General features: G+C 34.4%; 1 protein-coding gene across 1 annotated transcript in view; it reads right to left on the reverse strand.

Annotated features, from left to right (window-relative positions):
- LOC118204259 (uncharacterized) overlaps positions 1-26,540 on the reverse strand; it is a 428,384-nt gene that overhangs the window by 91,078 nt on the left and 310,766 nt on the right. Inside the window, exon 5 of the mRNA XM_085824339.1 lies at positions 14,367-14,547. Coding sequence (XP_085680465.1) covers positions 14,367-14,547 — 181 coding nt within the window. The remainder of the gene's footprint in view (positions 1-14,366; positions 14,548-26,540) is intronic.

A 26,540-nucleotide genomic window follows, 5' to 3' on the forward strand; every position in this document is an offset into this window, starting at 1 on the left:
GTTTAGTACTTCAATCTAGCATGATTCTGCATGATTCTGCTGCTGGAAGGAAGGGAAATGCTCCAGAAATGGATAACAGGTTTGCGACGTTGTTTAATACGACCTCGATGCAGCGCATTTAATTGCACATGTAACTGACATAGGTGGTACTCCTTCTTATAGAACAAAGCTTCATACGTACGATTCGGTTAAGGAGGACGTATTCTTAAATGTAATAAGGAAACGCTTAAAAACAAAATTATATTCCCAAACGACTTCTTACGCTAGTGCAGTGGTTTTGTGTTCGAGAAAACAAATTACTCCTCACAGACAATAATCTATGCTGGTTGGTTGCCAATTACTAGAAGTTAAATACCTCTGAGCGTCATGACCGGCTTTTAACCGGTCATGACACACGCTTAGTGAGGCCCGGTGGCGCAGTGGCTAGCGCATCGCGCAGCAGCACCACAGGTCCGAGGTTCGATCCCCGGACTGAGCAAGGTCGACTCAGCTTTCATCCCTTTATTTCCATCCTTTGGGTCGATAAAATGAGTACCAAGTTCGCTTGGGGACTACACAGTGAGGGTCCTGCGACAAGTTGACCACTTGTTCAGGGCCTATGCTTACACACCCCGGGGCCCACGGTCAAGAAAGCAGATTTCGGGGCACAGCAGGCGTTGGCCCGTTAGGGCTGTTATGGCACTAACGGGCCAACGCCTGCTGTGCCCCGAAATTAGAGTTTTAGTTTTAGTTTGACACACTTAGTATATATGACATTTTCTTTGCCAAACATTTTAGTAAGAACGAGTCTGAGGCCTTAGACGATATATTCTTTCAGGGTCGTGTGGAGTACAGGTTCCTAGCTAAGCCAATAGACAGACAAGGTTATGCTCTTTCAAGGTTGAACACCTTTCTCTTTTTGATATTGGAGACAATGACGTACCTTACGTATCCGCTCAGGATCCAACGAAGTCGACGACATTACCACATTGATATACCTTGGTCGAGATGAGCAAACCATACATAGTAATCTTGGTAACTAGCTTTCATGAGAAAAGCAAAATTCAGAGGAACCGCAGGAATACATGATATCCTCTCTGAGAGGCCTGACTGTGGGTCATAATGGCCGAGATGTACGATAAAGGACCATTGAATATGACCGATTCAGTCCCAAGGGTAGCTTATAATTTAAGGTATTTTCTTACTTACATTCTTTAAAATGTCATCTGTGTATGTGAGTTTATGATAATATAGACTGAAATAGGTAAACATACAAATGAAGCTAATTAAGGCTGTTTAAATGCAAATCTTCAAGACACGTTAAAAACTCGTGCAGCTCAGAGGGATAGCATAACCAGTTATTCAGCTGACATCCTATTATTAACTCACGAAAGTACGAAAGATTAAGTTAACTAAGTTACATTATCATGCAAGGTTTAATTTCTAGTTATTTTTAGGTAGGTATGCTTCGAGCAATCTTCAATCTTAAGCTACCTAAGATTATCTAATACTATACATATCTAAGATTTGTATCCGGGTTATGCGGCGCTTCTTATACGTTCCAGGCTACGATACAGCGAAAATGAAATCCATGATTTCATAACGAGAAGAAATGAAAATAGCTGATAACCTAGTTAAAAAGTTATAAGGTATTTCTCCCACCTTCCTAGCGTGCCTTTGTGGTGTAGTGGTTCTGCACGCTGGGCCGGTATTCCAGAAGTCCGTGGTCTGATTCCCGACAAAGGCGTTTGCTAATTTTTCATCTTGACTGGTTCCAAAAAATACCTAATGTCTCTACAGTGGCGCTTGAACTGAAAGGGTGTTGGATGATGATTCTCCTCACCCAGGATTTGGCGATTGGGTCCCCTAAAACCCCAGTCGCCCTTTAAAAGGGGGAGTATATAAGGTATTTCTCCCGCCTTCCTGGGCGGGTATTTCAGAGGTCCGTGGCTCGATTTTCGGCCAAGGCGTTTGCTAATTTTTCATCTTGCCTGCTTCCAAAAAATACCTAACGTCTCTACAAGGTCTACAGCAGTGTCTAGCGTCTCCATAGATATGTAGCCGAGACAACAGCACAGGACGCTAAGAAGATAGAAAGATACCACAACAGACTAAGCCAACAACTCAGAGATTAGGCGAAGTGGTCAAGACAACAGGAGGACTAGCAGAATCTCAGGAGATTTAAGAGGTTACACGATGAGCTGCATCAAGAGTAAAGAAAGTGATCAAGACAACATGGGGAATCAGAGACTCCAAGGAAATATGATAAGTTAAGCGAAAAACTAACAATTTTAAAACCCACAATACGAGCAGGACAACGAGGCGAAACCAAGAAGACTCCATGTTTTCAGCATGAGGTGGCTCACCTGAAAAGACTTCCCCGAACGAAAAATGACTCAACAAAGCGAAGTAACCCGACTACAAGCTAAAGTTCATATTTCTTTCTATTTAATTTTAGTTATTTTTATGTAAGCAGTTCAAGTTTTTAGTCGCTATGTTGTAACTCAAATGTGGATTTCTGAATTTTAAGTAGCAGCTAGAATGTGTTTCCTTTAGAAATCTTAATGTATAACGGTTCTAAAATTTATTATGTGCGTTTCTATGAAGGTCATGGCCACAAATCTACGTTCTCCTATGATTAACAAGAATTTGAATTGACCAATAATTATTTGTGGTGTAATTTGAATGAAATCAGCTTAATACGCATTGCATATCTGAACGTATTACATTATGCATCGTGTATCTGAAATTAGAAATTTAATAAATCCAGTCAAAGGGTTACTGAAAGTGAATTTGAAAATTTAATGAATGAAATGAAAGTGGAAGGGAAAATTAAATGTATTAAAAATTTAAGAGGCAAGCTCTGCATTAATACTTTGCCTTAAAATTAAGTTTAAATAAATTTAGGCATTGGCATAGATATTTAAGTAGAGTATCTTTTAGATATCGTGCACCGAGGAATCGAATCTTGTAGGAGTGTAGGGTAGTTCTCTCTTTCTATTTCCACATAAACTAAATTAGATCCTACAATGAACCTGGCGAATTCTCGCACAGGTGTTAATAAACACCAGCACAGAAGAAGAGTGAAAGTAAACCTTTATTTTATTAAATTCAAAATAGTTAACAGAAAGGCACGATCTTCGTGCATTACAATGGCACCTTCAGACTTGCGATGAAACTAGAAACATAGTATATAATTCAAGTCATGGTAAAAACAACTAAAATAAGTAGGGCTGTATTAGCACGTAAGTTTAAGCCTAGCAGGTTTAACTCACAATAAACTAACAGCCCTGATAATAAACCGAAATGGGCAAGGGGCTGACTAGCGTAACAGAGAAACCACAGCGAAACGTGCGCTGGCTAGCAAAAACATCCTCTGAATAAACTCAGAGATTCACCCGTTTAAATACTCACTTCGCGTAACTTTAAATTAACATCCTGGCGAGAAAATGTTAGGGGAAGTTGAGAAGTTCAGTACAGGAATCAAACTAGAAATATGTTTAATTCAGAAGTCAAACAACAAAAATCAGCGTTATATTTACAAAATTTTCACAGGACTAGTTTCGATGGTTTTACCTAACCACCATCTTCAGCTGCAAAACCGCAAATGAACCAGATAGGAAATAATGATTAGATAAGATAAGAAAGCCTGGACAAGAATAAGCAAGTGGCGCCATCTGTTGGTGAAACCAGAACTAAAACATAATTTCTTTAAAGGCCGAAGGCAAATCTGGAGTGGAATTAGGATCGTTAACTAGAACAGAAAGATTTTTATGAATGTGAAATGCCTCTAGAAAATCCAGTTCTCCAATGGAAGATGTTTTTTGAATAATTTGGGCAGCAGAAAAACTGAAAGTGTGGTTTTCGGACCAACAATGTTGAGCAACAGAAGACTTCTGTGTTTCCTTTTTTCTAACATATGCCTTATGTTCCTTGACGCGAAATTTTAAGGCTCTGTTAGTTTGGCCAATGTAAATTAAACCACACTGGCAAGGAATCCTATAAATACCCCAGGAATTCATATCCGGAATGGGGTCCTTGAGTATGGAACTCGGAATTTTATTGATGGGAGAATAAACAACCTGAAAGTTAAATTTCTGCAAAATATGTGCAACTTTATAGCTAATTAATGGAAAGAAAGGAATGACAACAGAATTTTTATAATCTCCTAAAACACGAGTGTGCCTTTTAGTGTGTTGAGATGAGAATTTTTTAACTGCTTGCTTAATAATGTTGGGTGGAAAGCCCCTGTCAATAGCTATTGCTTTTAAATAATTTAGTTCTTCATCAAGGGCTAGTTTGGAGGAGCAAACTTGAAGAGCACGGAAACCATAGGAATAAAATGACGCTAACTTTTGTTTAATCGGATGACATGATTTAAAGTGTGGTGGAAGGCAAACCGATGAAGGTTTACGGTAAACCGTAGTACTGAAATTGGATGTGTTACGTGTGACCAGAATGTCGAGAAACGGAAGAGAATTGCAAGTCTGAAGTTAAAAATATGTTTGTTAAATCTCAAGTTCAAAATTTGTTTTGTCTCAAGTTCAAAATATGTTAGAAATATGTTTGTTATGCAAAATAAGAGAAACCCTACAGGAGTTCCAAAAGAAGATGGAAATTACATATGTATGTTACCGTGAAAGACCAAAATTGGAGAATGTCGACTTTCACCGGAGAATATCAACATTCACGAAATACGTCGGTGAAAGATCGTATATTGTACTATATTCTTATATATTCGGACCCTCACCGGTGTATGTCGACAATCAGATATGCTCTGGTGAAAGTCCAAAAGAGAGGTCATAAAGTGCCATAATAGTTTAAGTTGTTGCAATAAATAAGATTTGAATCACATAATTTAGTAAGTTTTTTATGACTGCTATTTTATTTTCTCATTTAGAACGTACTGTATAATTAAGTAAGTTTTTAACTTCTATTATTTTCCTTTCTCATTTTGAATGTATTGTGTGTTTTAGGTTCTCATGTTCTTAAGTTCTTATTTAAAGTCTCAAGTACGTTTATTCGCGACTGAATGACGGAGAAGAAATTATAATATTGTTATATGTTCAACATTCACCATTAGTACATGGTGAATGTCGACATTGACCGGTGTAAGTCAGAAATAAGAGTATTTGGAAAATATTTCGGACATGAGACTATGTGAATGTTGACATTGACCGGCGAAAGTCGATATTCTCCAGATTTTGGTGTTTCACCGTAACATATCTCATATAGAAACATGCTGAGCGTAAATAAAAAACTGTAACAAAATCTTTCGGGCCACCAGTAAAATCTGACACATTTCAGATTTTTTATTTTATCATTTTAAAATTTATTAAGAATTGCCGGAACTCTATGATGAGTATTAATGTATGACTTAGAATAGCTTCATTATATTAATATTGTCGCGTATATGAGGGGATCGTACAAATGAACAGGCAAGTACAAGTCTAAACTCAAGACTTTTTATTAACTAGAACTGAATGAAGAGCTACTTATATACAGCTGGTGAACATGCTGAAACATTCCAGACTTGGAATGTTCTGGAAGAATAAGAAGGAAATTTACATAAATAAGATAACATTAACAACAAGGATATTTACATAAAAACCAATTATTAGGCATCTTGCCGTTGATGGGTTTCGATTCTTGCGCCTTCTCCGCTAAGCTATGAGTAGCTCGGTCGAAAAGAGCGATTTTCGCTACAATATATTACCTAAAAAAATTAATCAAGTCGAATATATATATCGATATATGAGCCTAATTTAAAGGGGGCTGTATTTCTCGTATTATTATATTACCTAAAAAAATTAATCAAATCGAATATATATATCGATATATGAGCCTAATTTAAAGGGGGTTGTATTTCTCGTATTATTATATTACCTAAAAAAATTAATCAAGTCGAATATATATATCGATATATGAGCCTAATTTAAAGGGGGCTGTATTTCTCGTATTATTATATTACCTAAAAAAATTAATCAAGTCGAATATATATATCGATATATGAGCCTAATTTAAAGGGGGCTGTATTTCTCGTATTATTATATTACCTAAAAAATTAATCAAGTCGAATATATATATCGATATATGAGCCTAATTTAAAGGGGGCTGTATTTCTCGTATTATTATAGTAGAACAACTCATGCCAAACTGAAAAGCAATATTAATTTAGCTACCATGAAAAAATAAATATATTCATGAATACTGCGACAAAAAATAGGAAGGAAGTGTAATAAAGTCCTTTTTATACCAAATCCCATTTGATCGAGTAGATGTAAGCCAGAATAGAAAACAATCGCTATACGCCAGAAGTTAAAGAAGTAATTAGAAAAACACAATGTGACGAAGAATAACAGCATACAAAAAGCGCTCGTGTTCCATGAAGCGCAAATAAAAAATACAACTTCTGTTAGAAAGCAGATAGAAAATTCAGCTGCCGTTTCTTTTTCTTTGCGCAGCAAATAAAAGGAAGAAATACGGGAATGTCTCCGGAAAAGGAAAAAACAGGGCGGAAATTAAACCACAAGCCGGAATGGGTCGGTGGTTATAGGGAAAAAGCGAAAAGCCGGTGTGAATTTAAATCGGCCCCTTTAAATGTTATTTACCTTTTTTCCTTTCTTTGTTAAACAGCGCTAGTATTTTCTATTTTCGAAATAATATTTGACCATCTACGCATATTCAAAACAGCACTTTATTTTTTTGCAAACAATAAATATCTACGCAGTTTAAAATCGGCAACTTACGTCCAGGAAAAAAACGAATGAATATTGCTATGAATTTGAATATAATTAAAATAATTTGAGCGAAACTATGTGCGAAGTTGTCGTATTTTTTATTATAGTAATAATATAAAATGAAAAGTTATAGTACTATCATAACATGTTTATGAAAGTATAAATAATAATAACGTAATATAAAGATTCATGAAAGTAATAAATAAAATTATATATTATATAATTATGTTACGTTATTATTATTCTTATTTAATAATAATTATTAACATATTATTAGTTATTATTAAATATAAAAGGTAATAACATAATATAAAGTTTATAGTAATAATATTACATGAATAGTTTTAAGCAGGGTTTGTTAAACATTTTTCAATCGAGACCCCTTTTTATCACTGAAATAATTTCGCAACCCTTGGTACCCCATAATATTTACAAAAATATTGTGGGACCCCATAAGTATTGCGCAAAACTGACACACGCGTGAGTGAAGCTGTCAATTTTTTCACTTTTACTGTAATATACTATTGCAGTTTTAGGATATTAACTTTAATTTCTAATTTTAAGGCATAGAACTGTGTGAAAATTTCAAATAAGTAACAGATGAAATGACAGCGTCGCGTGCAAAGCAATGAAAATGAACCTTTATATTATAAAAAGAATGCGTCAAAACGTTTTCGTTTTTAGTTTCGTTTGTCGAAACGTTGTCTTATCTTTATCTTTTCTCAGATACATTGCGTAAAAATATTTGATAAATGTAAAACTATTATAATAAGAAATATCAAAACTGCTAAAAGTTTTGCCCACCCCCTCCTGCAACTCCCGAGACTCCCTTGGGGGTCTCGACCCACAGTTTAAAAAACCTGGTTTTAAGAAAACCCTACACTGCCTGAAAAATAAGATTACAGGGGAAGTCCATTTAATATTGATATAATTGGCTATCTTGCTAAATTGGCGAGACATCGCTACGTTGGCGACATTTTTGGCGACTAATTTTTATTACCAAATTTAGTAATATATCGCTAAAGATAGCCGAACTTGGCGACCATTTGGCGATATTTTAGTCCGGTCCCTGTATAACTGTAACTGATGTGTAATTGAATAACTGTAATTGATCCCTATGTATGTAATGAAAGCCCCAATTTTTTAAGCACTTTTAAAAGATGGAATTCTTCTTATATAATCTCTTATTCTTGCTTACGTAAGAATAAGATTATCAAGTATTATTAAGTATTATTTATTACTTTACGAAACTATGTGTGAAATTGTCGTATTTTTTATTATAGTAATAATATAACATAGTATTAAAGTATTATATTTTATATAATATTACTACAATATTACTAATAATACTTTAATATAATATATAATTTATATATTATATTAAAGTATTATATTTTATATAATACTTTAATACTTCGCCTTATTGAGCGAAACAGAAGGAACAGAGGTTTTAAAATTAGAAAATCAACAATATATATATATATATTCATAATTCCATGTAAAGTTACAAACTAAAACGACATGTTTAATCGGATATAAAGTCTAATCCACCAGTTGAAGAATTTTCGTCAGTAAAAAGCATGAGCTGTGACGTCGCGATTTTTATTCTTTATATTTTTAACTGGCACTGAAGAAATTATATAAGAATTTCCATTTAGAGTTACTAATAGCTGAATTTATCCAAGAATCCACAAGAAGAAATTATCAACAGTTTTTATCTAGAATTATTAATCCCTGTGATGACATAAATGGTGTACACTGCGTCGTATCTGTTTTTATTCATGCATTTTCTCATTGGAACTGTACATTTTAAATTATACAAGTATTTTCATCTGCGGTTATAAATAGCTGAAATTTGAATTTCATTAATAGAAACGAAAACAGTTTATGAAAGTTACGTTGTGCAGACATTAGGTATTTTCTTAAAGCACGAACGATGAAAAATGAGCAACGCTTTCGTCAGGAATTGAACCGCGGACCTCTGAAATACGCGCCCAGCGTTCAGATCACCACATTGATCACCACATTACGAAGACATGCTAAGGAGAAAGAGAAATAACTAAGAAAAGTTCTATTAATTTTGAAATCTGTGGATTGAGAAATACGCTAACAGACAGATTATTGGAGACTATTACAATCTTTCAATTGCAGAATTAAGATTATAAAATAAAATACATTTCAATGTCCTCAGAGATCACGTGACCGGTGAAAATAGAAAAAAGGTGGATGATATCATGTGACGTATGTGTAGTTAATGTAAGCAAACAAGGTCCTTCATCCTCGTCTTCTGTTTCGGAGTGTGTGTGTGTGTGATTATGGCAGCCTCGAGGGCTATCTGCCTAAGGGGAGGGATTCCTTCGTGGAGGACGTTTTAAGGAAAACTGGCTCGTATACATGTTACACATGGGGGAAACCACGAAAACACCCATGCAGCCAGCCGGTTCGCGGGATTCGAACCTCGGACCGAACTAGCAGTGTTCAGCGACTTTCCGCTCGGCCGCTGATGGGCCTCTTTCGGAGTGTATCACATTGTTTTCATGCGCAGGACGGAAAAGAAATTAAAATGTTATATAAAATGTAATTAGAGAACCCTCTGCGAATAGAAAGAGTAAAAATTCAAAGTGCAAAAAAAAAAATGCTAATGTAAGAATATTTTTTATTTAACAAAGAGATATATTTTTAAAGAGGAAACTACGAAATCATTTATCATATTTTGTTATCTATTTATTACATTACGGTAAATTTTTTCTTGCAGTCCACAGCTTTCCTCTTTTTACAGATTGTTTCAATTTTATTTATTTAAAACACTTTGAAAATTATGGCAAGGTCTTGTGCCATCAAAATACAGTTAAAATTCTGTTTACATTATGTTTCATTTGATTTTTTACTAACCCTAAATTTTGCATAGCAGTATCAATAATCAAGTAATGTTGTTGTCAAATAAGCATTAAACTTGATGAAGTTGCTAATGTAAATTTCTGTATAACTAAGTTTTCATTAATAAAATGAATGATACAACAAATTAAAAATAGGACGACGACGATACACAGTACGTTTTGCAGTTCATAAGAATGTATATCGTTATTTATGTGATAATGGGACATATATCTCATTTTGCTGCAAGATCTAATATAAATTGATAATTATACAATGATGAAAAGGCTTTGAGATATCGACTCGAACTAAAACTCGTCTTATTTTCAGAGTAAGTGTCTAGATTGAAAGCATAAAGTTCACTGGAAAGAAGAGAAATGGCTGAAGCTAAAGTCTTTTCACCTTGAGACAAGAAGAAGATGGAATACCCAGCATTTTTCTCAATCAGTCCCTTTTTCTCCCTTTCTGTCATTTATGCAATTACTTGAGAAACTCTGATTTCACAAATCAAATTTCTCAATCAAATATCGATAAATTCATCCATTAAATATGTATTACTTGAATTTTAAACAAATGATATTTAAAGAACTTCCTCTTAGAATAAACAGCTTCTATGGGTAGATAAGCAACTGAATTATCAAATTTCATGCATGATTTTGTTTTAACACAAAGCTCATAAAGGATGCGATCATTTGTCGAGATCTTTTCTTCAGCTGATACAACTACAGTACTGGAAGTAACGATACGTTTGAAATTTATAAATAATGCTTATCAAATAATAATGCTTATAAATAATGCTTATTAAAACAATGAAAACGCTCTATAGCGAATTCTTTAATAATATGGCGCCTTTGGAATGCATTACAGCTGTGAATCGAACCATAAATTTGCTGACCAGAGTGTAGAGGAATATTGCACTATTCTTATTGGAGATATTGTAAACGTTCCTAGAGAGATACTGGTGGAGGATATCGATTTCGGAATGAACGCTTGGAAACAGACCATAAAAAATCCATTATACTGAGGTCGGAGGACTGTGCGGGCCAAGGTAAATTTTCACTTCATCCTCATGTTCATTAAACGATTATAATGTATATCTCCCGCCTTCTTATCATGCCTTGGTGGTGTCATGGTCAGTACACTCGACGCGTTTTTCAGAGGTCCGAAGTTCGAGTCCTGGCTAGAGCACTGCATATTTTTCATGTTTCCTGCTTTAGAATAATCTAATGTCCCTACAGTGGCGCCCGAACTAAAAACGGTGGTGGATGACAATTTTCAACCACCAGATTTGGCCATTGGGTCCCTGAATTCCCAGTCGCTCTTTAAAAAGGGGAACGTGTAAGGTATTTCTTCCGCTTTCTAAGCATGCCTTCGTGGCGTAATGGTCAGCACACTCGACGCGTATTCGAGAGATTCGACGTTCGAGTCACGGCGAGGACATTGCGCATTTTTCATGTCTCCTGCTTCTAAATAACATAATGTCTGCACACCATGATTGGACAAGATTGCTGCATGAATAGGAGCATTACCATCCTGTAAAATGCCCTCTCCTGCAGGAAACAGAGTTTGTATCATAGGACGAACCTGGTCAGCTGAAACCTCTGTACACGTCTTGTTATTCTTGCTTGTAGGTTTACGATTGGACCAGTCGAAAACCACGACACGGTTGCTCATACCATGACGGATCCCACCTTCATGCTTGGCAACTCGAGGAGACAATCACGATCATGCGTTGGCCTCTTTGAAACTCAGTGAGGTCAGACATTTTACGCTTCTGGAGAAAATTCAAAACGTATCGGTCTTCACTAAAGTTACCTCATTCTACTATGATATATACTTCTCATATTAAAAAATAAAAATGGTAGCTAGGTTTATATTTTACTGCTTATGAAACGCATTCTTAAATGTCCACTTTCATTCGCAGGTGTTTCCATTATTTAGGTAACCACCTGTATTAAATACTGTATTAATTCACCTCAACATTGCGAATGAAACATATCACACAATTAGCTGCTAATCTGCAAAGGCAAATATGCGCTAACAAATGTACTACATGTTTGTAGATGCATCACTTTGTCCATAGTTAAATTAACTATTCAATATTTAGTTTGTTTTCCCACTTTAATGTTCCAGTCCAAAGCTCTGACCTGAAGAGATTTGCGAATTGTATTATACGTATGTAAATGTATGCTACGTGTACACGCTTAACCCGGGAGCACGTGCGCTCATATGAGTTACATGAGCTAGCTGACTAGGTTCAAAAGACCCGATTCGTGTTTTTTGAAGAAAATGTTGTAAATCTTCAGAAAAAGTGTTACATCTATACCAATAATACATTTATGATCCAATTTTAAAAGTGTGCGGATTAAAATTTTTAATTTCTCCAAATTCTTTATGAAATAAAGTTTCGTAAAGGAATATAAAATCGTGTTATATATTAGCATAGGAAACAAATAGCATACCTTACCTCGATTCTTATTTTCTTTATTAGCACTACAGACACGGAGGAAAATGCAATAGCAAATGTTAGCAACACATTGAAGAAAGAGTTTTCGTGTGTTCAAAATACAAATATTTTTCACATTCGGCGAAGCACGTTTTCGATTTTCTGTGTTTTTACGTTGGGCAAACACTGCATCTTTTTTCTTCCTTTTCTTTCTACCCTCTTTTTCCCTGCTTCCGTATTTTTTTGGCCAATAAAACAATTTATGTCATTCTCATTTTCTTTTTCAGAATCTATATCACTATCTGAATGTGTATCATGTGAATTAAAAATGCATGATCACTTCCTCATTTTCTACTATACTTTCTTCGCCATTTGATTTATCTAATAACTTTTGTAACATTCCTTCGTTGTAAGATAAATTATACAAAATGTTTGGCGCTTTCTATACTATTCAAAATCTATTATGTAATAGTAACACGAAAATGCGCGCTGGCTTCAAAATGCCCGACCCGATCAAAGTCAAGATTCCGAATCCAAGAGAAAAACTTCGGAAACATAAAGAGGTCGACTTCAGACACGACTAGCTTAACAACTTGAGTGAAATAGATGTACTTTGAGAGAAAGATTTGTTTAATCTCGCGGTTCCTTTAGACCCAGCGCGAGCGCTCGAGGGTTGATCTAATTGTTTTATTTTTTTGCTTTCTTTTGTTTGATTTTTTATGCTTTCATCCTCATTTTCAACATAATTTAAGTAGTATGAAATTTAGTTACTATGAAGGAAATGACACAAAGTTTAGAAATAGTTATTATCTTGCTTGTTAATCTTCTGATAAAGTCTTGCTGCACTTGTATATCAAATATATTTTTTTTATAAATAGTTTATGAAATCTGCAGCAGCAGAAGGTCTTTGCTGCAGTAAATACGTTTTAAATTCATTTTAAAATTAAAAACCTTTCTTAGGTCTCTATCACTTGTGAGCCTTCATCCTTAAATATTATAAACTTAGAAAGCCTGGCGGTCATACGAAATGACCGCTGTTCTAGATATAATAAATTGTAATTAAAATGATTTGTGCAAAGGTGTCTGCTAATTTAAACTGAATTACCCAGGGCTGGCGGCGAGGTCGCCCCTTTGCTTGCTAGCCCACGGGGCTTACCCCTTCTACTTGCTTAATTGCTTAAAGTAGAGTGCAATGAAGGAAACCACTGGCGGTACATTTCATAAGAACCCACCGCTAGCTCAATCAGTAAAGGTGATTTAAATAATGAAATGTTAAATGTTCACATGTCAAAGCAATGTTTACATGTCAAAGATCTCTTTGTACACAACATTTCTTGTGGTGATCTTTCCCTCATTTTTAAGCCCTCCTTGCAGTGGACCATCCATTATTTTTAATTTTACGTCCGTTCTTTCACGAACTTTTGAACAGGCAACATAAAATTGACCGTGTCCAAATGCAGTCTCAGGTAAAAAAATGCCAGCACGTTTTTTAAACGTTTGGCCCTGAAACTTATTGCTGGTCATAGCAAAGGCAAGTTTTACAGAAAAAAAAGTGGAACGACCACCCTGTGCCGTAGCAACTTCACCCCATTGGCTAGTACAGTTATGCAAGCAACCAATAAACTATCGGCGACAAACAGACACCTAAGCCGCATATATATATGGGATGAAGTAACATGATCTCCGAAACGGCTGGCTCCCGGGCTTAGCGAAGCACACCGTTGGATTCCGCAGGTCCGTGACGCGCCATTTTGACCATTCGTGTCTTCTTGGAACATTAATTAGGCCATATATTAATTAAAAACTAATTTTCCCCTACGTTTTCCCTACATTTTTCACTTTCTTTTTGTTGTTTTCCCTATTAGAGGGATTTGGCTACGTACCAAATTCTTTTTTCTCGAATATCTACGGAACGGCGCCGAGTTGAAATTCGAGACGCGTATTCTCGAATTCCAAAAAAATCTCCGAATTAATCGATACCGTTCTCATATTCGTACGACTTTAATCGGCCGAGATATTAATTAAAAACTGCGGAAACGTTTATTTCCGCGCTCTTTTTTCCGAGTGGCAACAATAAACTATCGGCGACACACACTTTAGCCGCTTATATATACAACGATTTTGTTAGTCGACATTTGAAGTCTTGCCTTTTTTAATATTATATTTTTATTGTATTTTATATATTTATCATTTTTATTATCTAAATATATGTACTGTTTATTTTATTACATATGTCTTCTATGTTGTTAGAACTTTCTATACTAGCTGCAATCATTCATCCAACAAGTAACGCGATTTTACTGAAGTAAATTCGTATAATTACTTACCTCGTTAATTCGAGTCTTCCAATTTGGAAAGAGAGAAAGGTTAATTCAACGAAATCCCCGAATTCTTCACCAGCAGCTTCGAAAGATATTTTGCAGACGAACGGAAGGTACCTTTGGAATGGCCCAGTCACTCGCAGTGGGTACTTAACATTCGCTTCCCCATAAAAAGTTCGATTACAATCTGAAAGAAAAAAAGATACCATTTTTATTAAAATCGTGAAAAATTAATAACGTTGGATGAAAATGCTGAAATACAGGTTATAAAAGCTACTTATGAACTTACTTTCATTATTATACGTTTTATAAAGTATCATAATATTACTTTAACTGTGATATAACTTATTAAAAATTAATAAATAATCATATACATTATGGCATTACATTAAATCATCTTAACACATAATCAGTTTTACTGTAGCAATGCCTAATATTTCCAATATAATTAATTGAATAAAACCTAATTTCTTACTGTTTGATAGGCATGCTGACAACTATGGCATAATTCTATAAGATTTCATTGGTAATTATTTAAAATATGATAAATGCTTATAAGATTTTAAGTTGAAACATAATTTTACAAGACTTTATGAATAATCATGTTCTTATAATGTAAATTCATACGACTTTCGTAAACAATTTTCTGTACTGTAGAATACATATAGTGTGTATGTGTAAGATGTAAAATATAAAAGATAATTACTAAGAAATTACTACCTAAATTTGGTAATATTCTTTTCAGTTTCTAATTTGAACTTAGATACAACCCCTTCAAAGAGTCGGTACTGTCTCACTTACATCATTCTTCATCTCTTAGCTCTACTATTTTAAATGTGATCAATATGTGTACCATTTTGAGGTGCTTGTCGCACCGATAGTGATGTGAAGAATAGAAAGTATATCCTAAGAAATTATTCTTCAATAAAATACAATTATATGTTCCGTTATCTACCGAGGATTCAATGTCTGATACTACATCTCGATCATGACTAAAAAGTTAATTGGTGCCTTCTTCTGCAAACTTATTACACATATATATGTAATAAATTCTCTAGGTAACTTTTCGTTAACATAAACATTTCGTTAACATGACTAAAAATTTGATTGTTGCCTTCGTCTACAAAATTAGTACACATATATATGTAATAAATTCTTTAGGTAACGTTTCGTTAATATAAGCATTTCGTTGCGTGACTAAAAAGTTAATTGGTGCCTTCTTTGGTGCAAAATTATTACACATATATATGTAATAAATTCCCTAGGTAACTTTTCGTTAACATAAACATTTCGTTAACATGACTAAAAAGTTGATTGTTGCCTTCGTCTACAAAATTAGTACACATATATATGTAATAAATTCTTTAAGTAACGTGTCGTTAATATAAGCATTTTGTTGCGTGACTAAAACGTTAATTGGTGCCTTCTTTGGTGCAAACTTATTACACATATATATGTAATAAATTCTCTAGGTAACTTTTCGTTAACATAAGCATTTCGTTAACATGACTAAAACGTTGTTGCCTTCGTCTGAAAAATTATTGCACACATATATATAATAAATTCTATAGGTAATTTTTTCTTAACATAAGTACTTAAAAGTCACACAAGTAGGCTCATGGCTCAGTTCAAGGCAATGGTTAAAATTTAACTTAAATTAAAAAATTAACTACAAAGGCTATGTTATTTTATAGCACATTACTATTAACCTGTGAAAAAAAAATCTTTAAAAAAATAAAATTTGGGATTTCCAAAATATATTCAAAAGTATCTTGGAAATTAAAAACATGATTTAAAATAATTTATAAATATTACACGGTTAGCGTATATAGAAGAGTAGTAAAATAATGTAATATTGCATTATTGTAGAACTTGAATGGAAAACACACTGTCATGGCCATATGCAACGCTGTTCTTTTAAAAGCTAAAATAATAAACTTCAACTGAGAGCAGGTTGACTCTAGTAAACGAAGAAAACATTAATACGAAATTGAGTAGAATATAAAAGCATTTGCATTAGCGATAAATATTCAGTAGAAAAAAAAATAAAATATAAAAATATTCGCTGATATTAAACATTGTTTCGCGATCATAAATTAGTTTTACAATATTTTTACTTTTTATCAGCATGTAGTTTAGAGTTTTTACGCTCAGATAATCTGAATATAATATTTTATTTATCACCTCCACCTGTTTAAATTGAGAAATATTTTTATACTTTTGCTACGCAGGGATAAATTTAATCTGCAGTAGCTATGTTAAGCATACGAAATGCGAATATATAAGTTATACGTATCAGAATATTTCTAAAATAATTTGAGCTAAAAATTCGAAATGTGCAATAAAGAAAAAGGAGAGAGAACAAAGATTATAAACCTGTAAAGCTAAATTCTAATTGTGCCCAGTCTATTAGGTTCTTCGGAATAGCAGATATTCAGCAATCGAGCAGGGATTCCAAATAAGAATTTTCTCATTTTTATTGCAAGTGCTACTCCACCACAGCAGTTACCAGGAAACTGAGATGATTCTTTTTTCTCTCCAAATTGTTAAAGGTAACTTGGGAAAAGCATAAACCAGGCACGTGAAGCCCAGGTGCTATGGAATAAACGTGGTCCACAGCATTACTGCCTTCAGCGCCAGTGCTGAAACTCACAGAGTTTAAGAGTTAGACCCGTGACTAATCAGCTGTGACTCCGCGGTTTCTAGTCAGAGATCTTTCACTTCCTAGCTGGATGTGCTAGCCACTTACATCAAGAAATATAGCACTGGAGAAAGAGAATGCAATAATTCTGTACAAAGATGGTAAAGCTAGTTATTTCTATAAAATGATACAGATTACACTTTAGTTATTTGTATTGGTTTCTTCTCTAGATGTTAAGAAATGTCTCTAGATGTTAAGAAATGTGTTGTTCATTTAACCTCATACATACAGTATGCTAATAGGAGCACATATGCAACTATACACAACTCGGGATATAAATTCTATTGTCAGTTAGATTATATCGATGCAAGTGACATGAACCATGTCTCTGGCCGAGATTAGGACACAGGACCTCCTGATTAACAGTCAGATATCATCATGATGTAGTCATTTACATCATGAAGGCACCCTGTGAGGACGGAGGAGATATCTTTTATAAATACCATAAAAAGAGGACAAATTTGGAATATTCACCCTAGCGAAATAATGAAGTCACCTGATTATAAATGGTGCTCTCCATTTCAAATCCGGATATGCAGTTATCATACATATTTTTTTTAAGTAGTAAGGTTCAACTTACGCTAATGAAACACAACTATTAAAAGTATATTTTTCATAATAGAGATCTATAAATCTCTAATTTTACAATTAATTTCCCCAGCACCAGATCCCATCATCGGCAGAGCGGTTAAATCCCTGAACGCTAGTAGCTCCACCCGAGTTTGAATCGCAGCAAACGGGCTCGCTACGTGGTCGTTTTTGTGGCTTTCCCCATGTGTAACATGGCTACTAGCCAGTTTTCCTCAGACATTCCTTCACGAAGGCATTCCAAAGATGTGCAATGCCGTAGCCGGTACTCGAACATGGACCTCTCGAATACGTCCCGGTGTGCTACTATTACACCACGAAGGCATACTAGAAGGAGGGAGAAAATACTTCATATACTTCCCCTTTAAAATGGCGATTAGAGGGCCTCGTCGCCAAATCCTGGTGGTGACGAATTATTATCCACCACCGATTAGTCCGGGCGCCAATGTGGTGTCGTTAGGCTGTTCTGGAGCAGGAAACTTGAGTGTTGAAACTTGCGCCGAGTGTGCTTGCGCCGAGTTGCAAAAACATCGCGGACAAAAACGTCGCGGACAAAAACGTCGCGGAGAAAACAACGCAAGGCGAAAACGTCGTGCTACAAAACATCGTGGGAGAAAACATCGCAGTCCTAAAACATCGTGGTACAAAACATCGTCGTCGAAAATAAAGCGGTTCAAAAACTTCGCAGTTTAAAAACATCGTCGTCGAAAATATCGTGGTAAAAAATAAAGTATCTACAAATCATCGCATGACGATAACATCGCAGATATGCTTTTTTCAGACATGCTTTTCGGAGACATTCTTTAATAACTGTAAATGGATATTCCCATAATGATTTGTGAGCGCAAGATGTAAAGAAGGATAATTTTTACTTTCATATTTTTTATTAAATATTAAATTTTTGCTGAGAAAATAAGAAGGAAACTTAAGCATAGAAAATTAATGCAACTATAGCACTTAATGGAATTTTAAACCGACATAGTTAACTAACAAAGGCCATTAATAAATAATTTTTGTAATGCTTTTACTGGTAATTTTTCATGAAAAGTATAAGCTATAAGTTGCATTTAATTATTTATGCTTAAATTTCCTTCTTACGTTTTTAGCAAAAATTTATTAGTTATTTAAAAATTGTAAAAGTAAAAATTATCCTTCTTTACATCTTGCTCTCACAAATCATTATGGGAATATCCATTTCCAATTATTAAAACCCGAAAAATGAATGTCTGCGATGTTATCGTCATGCGATCATTTGTAGATACTTTATTTTTTACCACGATATTTTCGACGACGATGTTTTTAAACTGCGAAAGTTTTGAACCGCTTTATTTTCGACGACGATGTTTTGTACCACGATGTTTTAGAACTGCGATGTTTTAGAACTGCGAACTCTTTGCGATGTTTTTTCCCACGATTTTTTCTAGCACGACGTTTTCTCCTTGCGTTGTTTTCTCCGCGACGTTTTCGTCCGCGACGTTTTCGTCCGCGATGTTTTTGCCGCGATGTTATCGGCGGACACCTTTAAATCAACACAGGGCTCCCTGATCTGATAAAAAAAAGGCTTTGCTATTATTTCTAACACATCAAGCAAGCTTTTAATTTCTTTTTCTCCTGAGTGGAGTAACTAAGTATAAATATGGATCGTACAAAGCATGATACATAAACTCTTTACAAGAAAATAATACTGTCGTTAGGAAAATACGACATGAGAAAGTTAATTCCACAAAAACAATAATTTAGTTCGGCTTCACCAAAACTTAGATCTAAGTGAATGGCTGCATGTTTACAAGCAAATATATTATTTTGTTTAAAACAAAAATTTACTGTCACAAATAAATCAAAGCCAACGAATTTTTACTGGAGTAGAAAGTAGATGTATTTCACCAGCTTCGTCGCGAATGAAATCAAAAAAGGACCTTTATATGCATTTAAATACGATAGGAGCAACGACGCTTCGGAAATTAGAATTTTGAAATTTGTTAAGATGATACGAAGATGAAATTTGTGAAGAAGTTACTTCTAACCTAAACAGCTTTGTTATGTAAAATGCCATTCAAACCGTTTTTCTTTTTCTACCATTTACAATTTTACGAAGGTTTAGTGGTTAAATTTCTTATAATAATGAGAAAATGTAACTGCGGGAGAATCACGCCGGTGCAAAATTTACAGTCCAAAAGAGAACATCTTACGTATGAATTATTCTCAAGTTTTGTTTTAAAGAAACTTTTTATTTCCAGGAACTCAAGCATTTGAAATCCTTTCCATCATAAAGACATTATGCTGCTAGAAATAATCCTTCTCCCACAAACTGTTAATCAGGTGCGTAAGGTAGAACAAAACAGCGATTTCAGGGATGTTAGAAAATTTAGATAAATAAAACATTTTTTACTTTAGCACTTTTTACAAATGTTATTTTGAACCTCATAATTATCTACTCAGATGTGCCAATATGTTACCTTTTAGAAATATGTATTTCAGCATATACTTGTGAACTACATTTAAAACTGTTTTCAGGCGGTCATCAAAAATTTAAGTCCACTTCTCTGATGAAACCGATTTTACGAGGACTGATAATTTTTTTCATAGTGTGTCTTTGAAAAACATTTATCTTACTGGCATTCTTATTACTGAATCGAGCATAAATTTTGTCTGCTCTTACTTAAAATGTATTACAGGACTAAAACCTTCGCAGTAAACAGACTCATGATACATAGGAAGATTGAATTTATGACGAAAGGTTCAAAAATAAGTTAGCCATCCAATCGCTTTGAAATATATTGCATTTAACAACTATTGTCTTTTCAAGCGTATAAATCATGGATTTTCGAAATAAACAGGAAACGAATTTAAAATGATCACTTTATCCTCTTAAACATTAATCCTGTATATAATTTATAGGATAAACGCATTTAGTTTAAAAAATGATGCATGTACCTCAAGAAAAAAAATTATTTCTTTGCAACAATCACTTTTCTAAAGCAACAAATGCAAGTTCTATTGAATTTTTAAAACTAGTTCGACTAGCCCTAGAAACTGATGATAAAGTGCGACTGAAGACTGCTTATACGATAAAAAATTTCCTATTCTGCCTCAAAAGCCGCAGGAAAAGGTTTACCCTTAAAATACCCAGAATCTATATTCAAGGGAAAATCAATATTTACTGTCAATATAACTCAAGATAAACAGAAAATTTGACCTCGGTTAAAAGAAAAAATACTAAACTCCAAAAGGCAGAATTTCAGATGGTGTTTCTAGCCAATCAATCGTTCAAACTCCAGCATTAGAGTACATTCAATCGGCTAAGAAGATTCATATACTATAGACATTTGTCACTGTATGTTTTATATACACTCATGTCCATAAATTAAGGATATTGCAAATTCAGGCAAAAGACGAGTTAGAAGCAAAACAAATTTGATTTATTGTAAAGCTTATTTATTAAACAAAAAGTAAAGAGCAAAAAAGGTGCTATATGTTTGATATTATTAAAAAATTAGCGATTTTTTCCCCTGGAGCAAATTACAAAAAAAAAACCTATTTACAAAAAACCAAAATTACATGGTTGGTATGATTGTCAATACATTGTATGTCTGCCAGACGATGCAATGCAGTCCGTACAACGCCTAGGCATGCTGAGTATCAAATTCTTGGGGGATATTACACCATTCAAAAAGCAATGCGCTCCGAAGTTCCGGTAGACGTGTAGGAGGAGGTTGACGGGCTGCAACTCGTCGGCCAAGCATGTCCCGCACATGCACTACTGGATTCAAGTCCGGTGGGAATGCTGGCCAGTCCATGCGGGTGATGTCCTCCGATTAAAGGCTTTCGCTTATTATGTTCTCACGGTGAGGACGGGTATTTTCATCCATAAACACAAATTGTGCGACCATGGCGCCCCGAAACAAACGTACATGTTGTTCCAGAATGACGTCCGATAGATTCGGCTTGTCATGGTTCCAATTTGAACATGCAGGTCAGTTCTGGAACCCAGAATAATTCCACCCCATACGAGCACTCGTGCACCACCGTAACGGTGTCGTTCAATGATGTTTTCTTGGTGGTAACGGGTATTTGGAGCTCTCCATATGAACGTCCGGCGAGAATCAGACTGCAAGCTAAACCTGGACTCGTCGGAAAACATCACACAAGCCCACTGTTGCGGTATCCACAATGCATGCTCTCTACTCCAGGCTAACCGCAGGCGACAGTGAGTTGCAGTAAGTGGAACGCATCTGACAGGTCTATGAGCATATAGCCCAATCTTTCCTAAGCGTCTGTACACGGTCTGCCTTGAAATTGTCGTACCAGTGGCTGAAGACAGCTGACGGGACAGGTCTGAGGCTGTGCTCCGCCTGTTTTTTTTTTTTGGCAGTAACTGCCAAATACCTGTCCTCATTCGGGGTTGTAACTCTGGGGCGACCTGTGCTGTAACGTCTACTCACATTACCATCATCTTGGAATCGTTGCCAAAGCCTGGAAATGACACTCTGTGCAATTCTAAGTTCGTCTGATACTTCCAGTTGGGTACGCCCACATTCCAGACGGCCGATAATTCTACCGCGTAAAAAATCATCCAAATGCGTCCTTTGTGTCATAACTATTCGGTTATTGCACTGAAATGCTTATAAAGCGCCTGCGAACAATTTTACTGCTTTTCCTGTATTCCTTATATATCACTCTCTTTCACTCTCTTCATTGTGACATACAATCGGTGTCATCTGGTTACTTCCTGAAATTTGCATATGATTCTTGAAGATGTGTGGAGTGATTTTACAGGTGATATATTTATTTTAGAGTTCGATTTCCGCGTGACTCCGAATTATCCTTAATTTATGGACATAAGTGTAGTTTGACTATGATGAACCAAATTTATTTTTTCGTTATTTCTTATGATAGATTAAAAATAGTTAAGTATTATATGTACTATACGTTTATTATTACATTCCTGCAAGCATACTCTCCTGGTGTAAGCAGTTTGTATATTCAGCAATAAAGCTAGCAATTGGATGATCCCTAGTTTGAATACGGACAGAAGCAACGAATTATTTTTATCCCTTGGTAGGTCTAAGAAGAGTCAACAATAAAGCTAAATATCTAAGAAGAGTCAACAATCACACATCACCATCTAAATTTGGTTGACTGTATTTCTGGTTTCTATACAGTTTTCGGTCTTCTTAATAGCACTTGGCGGTCTCCACTTGCTTCTCCGGTCAAGTGGCGAAGAATGTAAATACTTCTTTCATGGTCCTTGAATGCTTTTCTAGTATAAATAATTATTAAGTTCAATTGTAAATTAGAAAGCTAACTCTTCATATGGCAGCGCGGATACTCCTGGTTTTTACCTTTCTCGTTTATGTAAAGTTTCTTGAAATTAAATAACCAGTTATTTTATGTTTCAATTCTTTACTGTCACTTCTCCTTTTTCGCTTTCCCACCAGCATGCCAATTAGTTCGCGTGTGTTTAAGACGAGATTTTTGGATTGCAAGCCAGAGAGTGTTCAAGATAGGTAAGATCTCCAGTCTTTGGTCTTGCATTATAATTGCCAATATTTTAAAATCGATGCCGGCTACATTTCAGTCATCTTCACGTTTATTAACCTGTGTAGCCTTTATCTACTAGCATATTTAAATTACATTTTATATTTGAATTGCTGTTACTTTAAGTTACCTCGTTAAGTTACCAAGTTGTAAAATCATTAGGATTTTTGTAGCAGGAGACATGGAAAATAAGCAATGCCCTCCCCGGAAGTCGAAACCAGACCCTCGAATACGAGTCGAGTGAGCTACCGTTACACCACAAAGGCGTCGAAGGAGAAAGAAAATCTTATATACTACCCGCTCTTAAAGGGTGACTGGAAATTAGGGTACTCAATCGCCAAATCCTGGTGGTGATGAATTATTGCTCATCCCCTCTTTTCCGGACGCCGCTGTACAGGCTTTCAATGCTGGAGCTGTAAAAATGTGCACTGCTTTTGACAATTACACCACAAAGGCATGTTGGAAGGAGAGAGAAAATACCTTAGAAAGTTGTTGGCTTAATTGTAAGTACCAGGATTGTCTTCTGTTCTTATTGAGTTTTAAATAAAGGGTCTTTTACACCTATCTAAGGTTTCAGTTGTTACTTTAGAATGAGTGATCATTTGCTGCCAGTTTCTCTAAACGTTACTTGCAGTTTATGATTTTGAAAGATTTCTAAACTGTATAAACTGTATAACACATTATATATCAATTAAAGCATGAGAAGAAATTCTGCAAAATCATCTCACAGATTTTCAAGAGTTTCAGCTCCATCATATCTTCGGAAATGTTTGTCAGTGACATAAATTTAGTCTGCTTCACATGTGAGGTTTCAAAATTATAATTACATTAATAATCTAAATTTTGCAGCAAATAATTTTGTAATTTTAGTAGCATGAAATCAACGATAATGTTCCAGGAATTAACTAATAATAACAAATAATTAATTTCTGCATACATTTTAATGTTTTTAAAACATTCACTCAAATGCACTCAAGTTGGATTTTGTATATCTGGTAAAAAAAAATCCTTTTTAAATCTTTGGCCTACTTGACTCTTGCTCACTAATTAGAGCATTCCTTTCCTTCCAAGCACCTGGTTTACTCTCACAATTCAATTAAAAGTCGGTAATAAAATTATATTTAAATTACTTTACTATGCTAAGATAGACTTTGCATATAAATTTTGCTTCTAAGACACACATCTAGAAGTCAGACAATATAAGTGCTTCATATTTTAAAGACTGCACTTGCAAACGTCAGTGGCTGCTCAATGCTTAGCTTATATGTTACAGAAGATTTAAGTTTAAATTTTACGTGAAGAATAATGAGTTAGTTTTAGATGGTAATAATCATTATTATCTTTGTTTTTTAAAAAGGAAACTTTGTCACTTTCTGACTACACTGCATTTTTGCAAACTTCAATCCTCAAAATTCAGAAATGTTACAGTTAATATTTCTCATACAACATTTCATGTATATATATATATATATATATATATATATCATATATCATATATAATTTGAATGCGAATGCATGTAGGGAAAAGATCTGAACGTTTGAGAGCTGTCAGAATTTTGTTTGAAAGTCAAGGTTTGGCGCTAATAAGTGGTTTTTAAGTCTCAAATGATTAAGAGGAACGATTCTGTATTCGAAATATAATGTATTCGAAACTCATTAATCAACTTGGTTTAAGGCTTTTCTGTTAAAGTTTTAAAAAGTTGTTCCAAAATTTTAAAACTTAAAAATATAAAACATTTTGTGTTAAAATGAAACTGCAATCTGATCTTAATATGCAGATTTCAATTAAACATGTACAGATGTTTTACTCTATACATTTACTATAGGCCAACTAAAAGTAGTCTATGAAAATTATATGTATAGAACATATCGTCTTGTATTTAAAGTAAGCTATTCAAAGTAGCTCAACTAAATGACAGGAAAAAATTCTATATATTATTCACCCGTAAATTAAAATTACGTAGACATTTTCACACATCTTTAATATCAAAAAATGTATTAATCAAGATTCAAGGCATTTATATCACAGCATCACCTGCGCACAAGACTTGCAATATTAGCCTAAGTCGCAATGATTTCCAAGAAAACTGTCAAATAAAAATCATAGAAAATCACGGAACCTTTCCTTTGAGATGTTTGTTAATCGCTTTTAATTTCTGTACATTTAACAATTAGGCAATTCTAAGAACACTGTGAAACTCATTATATGATAAAAATGACTTTGTGCAGATTGGTGGCAAAAGAATGATTAATTTAAGCGTAATAGATAATTAAAAAAATCTGATGTGTACACCACATGACTTCCTTGTACGGAATATTAAATTATACTCATTTTTCTTGCATTTTATTTAAACTTATTAGATTGAATTAAACCTACTTCGCCGACAGCGCATAAACCACAATAGAATAAATTCATTCTGTAAAATTCACTTTGTTTACCATAACGACACTCTGGCACTAGGTTTACCTAACAGTATTATATTTCATTCCTATTATAACTCAGAATGCACAAAATGTATATCATTTAAAGAATTATCTAATCGTTGCCACATGTTCTATTCAAATACTATAATAAAGTTAGAACTATGTATAAAAGAAATTAAGCAAGCAAAACAAAAAAGAAACAGTTTTTCACAGACGATTGAGTATTTCTCATTTAATTAATTCAGTTCTCACTTCGCGAGAAGGCAAAAATACATAAAAACTCAAAACATCTATATTCAAAATTACGAAGTAAATTTCAAACGCTTATTTCCTCGAAAAAATTCCAGAAAGAATTAAGCACGATTTAATTGGCAATAATAAATGAATGCGTTATCTTTGTTGTTGCGAAGCTAAGTTTCTCTAGATTGGCAACACATCCACTAGTCTCCTGTTTCAAATGTAAATATCAATGGCCGCCATTAAAAACAGGCTTAGCGGCAATTAAACAACTTTAAAATTGCTGATAATTCTAAAAATATTGCACACAGATTTACTAAAGGCATAAAATCCTTAACCGGAAGATAAAAACAGCATAATTCAATCATTTTGAAAGCAAACAATGTACAATTTACAAACATATAAGTGTAAAGAAACTGAGATCACTGAACCGGGTAATAGAGTGGATATATATATAAATATATTTATATACGTTTGGTGCGGCTGATTGCAACCAAAATACGAGGTGCACATCTGCATGTTATAGCAGTCCTATATACAAAATTTCAACGTTCTGAGGCTACTCGTTTTTGAGTTATGCGAGATACGTACGTGCGCACGTACGTACGTACATACGTTCGTGCAGACGCCACGAAAAATTCTCTTCAGAATTAATTTTAAAGCAGTTTTATAATTTTTTTGAAGGAAAAGAA

The sequence above is a fragment of the Stegodyphus dumicola genome, chromosome 9, assembly GCF_044657685.1.
Source record: "Stegodyphus dumicola isolate Sdum_Otavi_A_Nest chromosome 9, ASM4465768v1".
Classification (NCBI taxonomy): domain Eukaryota; kingdom Metazoa; phylum Arthropoda; class Arachnida; order Araneae; family Eresidae; genus Stegodyphus; species Stegodyphus dumicola.